This window comes from Marmota marmota, unplaced genomic scaffold, assembly GCF_001458135.2.
Source record: "Marmota marmota marmota unplaced genomic scaffold, marMar, whole genome shotgun sequence".
Classification (NCBI taxonomy): Eukaryota; Metazoa; Chordata; class Mammalia; order Rodentia; family Sciuridae; genus Marmota; species Marmota marmota.
This window is the reverse complement of record NW_025999898.1, coordinates 4,123,662-4,126,396: the sequence shown is the minus strand read 5'-3', so window position 1 is coordinate 4,126,396 and position 2,735 is coordinate 4,123,662. Positions and strand designations below refer to the sequence as shown.

At 40.8% G+C, this 2,735-nt stretch overlaps 1 gene segment (V, D, J or C); it reads right to left on the bottom strand.

The window, feature by feature from the left end:
* Positions 1–1,788: 1,788 nt before the first annotated feature.
* LOC107158421 lies at positions 1,789–2,471 on the bottom strand. The segment is given in 2 exon segments: positions 1,789–2,189; positions 2,311–2,471. Coding segments are annotated over 2 exon segments (447 nt in total).
* Between the last annotated feature and the right edge of the window lie 264 nt (positions 2,472–2,735).

The window sequence follows — 2,735 nt, the reverse complement described above, 5'->3', positions numbered from 1 at the left end:
AGAGGTCCTGATGGAGGGGGCTCTGTCAATATGATAACCACCTCTGCTGTGAGCACAGGGAAAAGAGGGAATAAAATATGACTGCAAGCTCTCAGGTTTGAATGACTATGAAGATAGGGGTTCCATGGACCAAGAAAGGAACACAGGGCTTAGTCCATTGCCTCCCATTTTTTTCTAAGTCATGAGGTCTGCCAACAGCATTCAAGGCCAGTCCAGGGGTTCCTGGGGCCCAGAAGCAGAAACTGCATGATGGTCTTGAAAGACACAGAAGAAACAACATTATTAGAGAGAACATCCTCATCAGGAATTATTACTTCAGAGAAAAAAGGAACTGGAAGGAGAGACTATGTTTTCTAAATCAGGAATATTTCCCCCCTTCCTCCATCCTTGTCTTCCTTCATTTCTTCTTTCCTTTAGCTGTAATGTAGGTCCCTTTGTGACTTGCTTGATTTTTAATGAGAATTTGTCTCTCCATTTTCACTGATGATTCTCGCAGTTGGAACAACTGTTAAATTTCTGCAGATTCTTTCTTTCCACAGGTCAAGCTCCACCTATCCTTCAGTGTAAAAAAGAGCTGGACAAGGGTGTTTTCTCCACTTAAATGCAGATTAGGAAGTTAAATTCTCTTCTTCTCCATGGAACAACTGGGCCCAAATCCACCAATAGATACAGACAGTCTTGTTTTGATTATCCTTTTCTCTATTTGTATCTCCAAATGTGAACCAAGAACACATGAAGAACTCTTAAAACTGAGCTTCAACTTTTCTAAAATGACTAACATTCAGGAAAGAAGACTTCAGATGGAAGCTAAACATTTCTGGATGCTGGCAGCTCTAGGTGCAAAAGAAGAAGTCCTTAGGTCACCTGCCACTAAGCATGCCTATTATAATAACAATGAGATTATCTACTGGAATGATTAAAATAGCCCATGATGATACTGACATGAAAATTAAAAAAATTCTGAAGCTGTGGTTCACTGTAAGTCTACATGCCTGAAAGTTAACATGGAAATAAAAAAATATTGAAAGTTTTTAAGGTAGAACATGGTCAATTATTCACTAAAGCCCAGCTGTACTTTATTGCACTGAAACATTCAAAAACCCTTTCTTGAAAGGAGGGATAAGCCATGTGAGGATATTAATCTACAATTTTAACTACCCCTCATTGAATTAAAGTGCAGTTTCTAAGATCATTGAGCTGGAGGAATTAAAAGGAGAGTATTATTTCAAGCAAATTTAAAATTATTAGATAAGTAAAATAAATCTATTTTATACTTCTCATGTTTTGAGTCTTTGGCATATTTAAATATGTTAACATTAGGGTTTGAAAATATAATGAGCAAGAAAACTCATGCTTAAAACTCTTCTTCCTTTTACTTTGGAGCAAAGTATTTGGACCAAAACATATGATTTTTTTTATTCAGATGGATTGTTTGCATGACTGTAAAATTAAGGAATTTAAAAAAGCGAACAAAAATAGAAAACTAAACAGCTCCCTGGGTGTCATTCTGCAGTGGCATTATGACTGTTTACATGTTTATTTCCTGGTGCCTTTTTTTCCAAAGAGAATTCATTGTATAATTTACAGGAAAAATCACTGAGTTCGTTAAAATGGTTATACATGTAATATATAGTACATATGCATACTTTACAATTTAAATAAATTTTTATAATATAGAGGGATAATAATTACAGATGATAATCTGGATGATTTTCACCTTTGTGGCACCATGGAAACCAGATTCCAATATCTTGTGTTATTTTGAAATCAGTGAGGTTCTTGTTTACCCTAGTAAAAGTGACATAAGCTTAGAATTTCAGTGGTTGAGGGTTTTTGTCCCACTTCCTCATCTGTCTGTACCACTGTGGTAGCACTGCTTTCATACACCTGACAGTAGTAATTGGCCTCATCCTCAGGCTGGAGCCCAGAAATGTGCAAAAATGCAGTGTTGGTTGAAGCATCTTTAGATCCAGAGAATCTATTGGGGACCCCTGGCCCCAGCTTCTTGTCTGAGTCTGAGTAGTAGTACAGGTAGAGCTGGGGAGGGCTCCCTGGCTTCTGCTGGTACCAATACATGTTTTTACCACTAACACTGAGGTCACTGCTCAGGGTGCAGGTGAGTTTGGCTGTTGATCCCGGGGATGCAGAGATGTATGGTGGCTGAGTCAGCACAGGCTGAGACAGGGAACCTGTGAACACAGACACAATATAGTGAAGGGAAAAGCCAGAGGGCGGTGGCTTGAGGATCTGAGTCAGAGGCTAATGACCCAGGTTGAGGGTCTCTATTGGGCTTCTGAAGACTGTCCCTACCTGTGCATTGAGAGAAAAGCAAGAGGAAGAGAGGAGTCAAGACCATGGTGGACCTAGCCCCTTCTTCAGCCTCACCTCTGTGGTAGGGCTACCCAGGCCTGTCTTATACTAGCCCCACTGGTCTCACAGAGGAGGGGCAGCTCATGCAAATGTATTCTGATCCTTTGTCTCTCCCTCATGGGTCCTAGTCCCTGGAAGGCTTGCATGGTGCACTAATTTGCCTAATAAGTGAACTTAAGAGGAACCAACTGATGGAACCACACCTGGGGTTATGTGCATGAGCTGTCTGCCAGGTCTTGAGGGACCCGTGTACCAAGTCACCCAGGAACCAAAGGGCCCAGCTCTGGGATCTCAAGTCAGTTGAAGGCTGCCCAGGTGTGATTAATCTCCTGTGAATCCTCTTGCCCTAAGAGATGTTCTTGTCA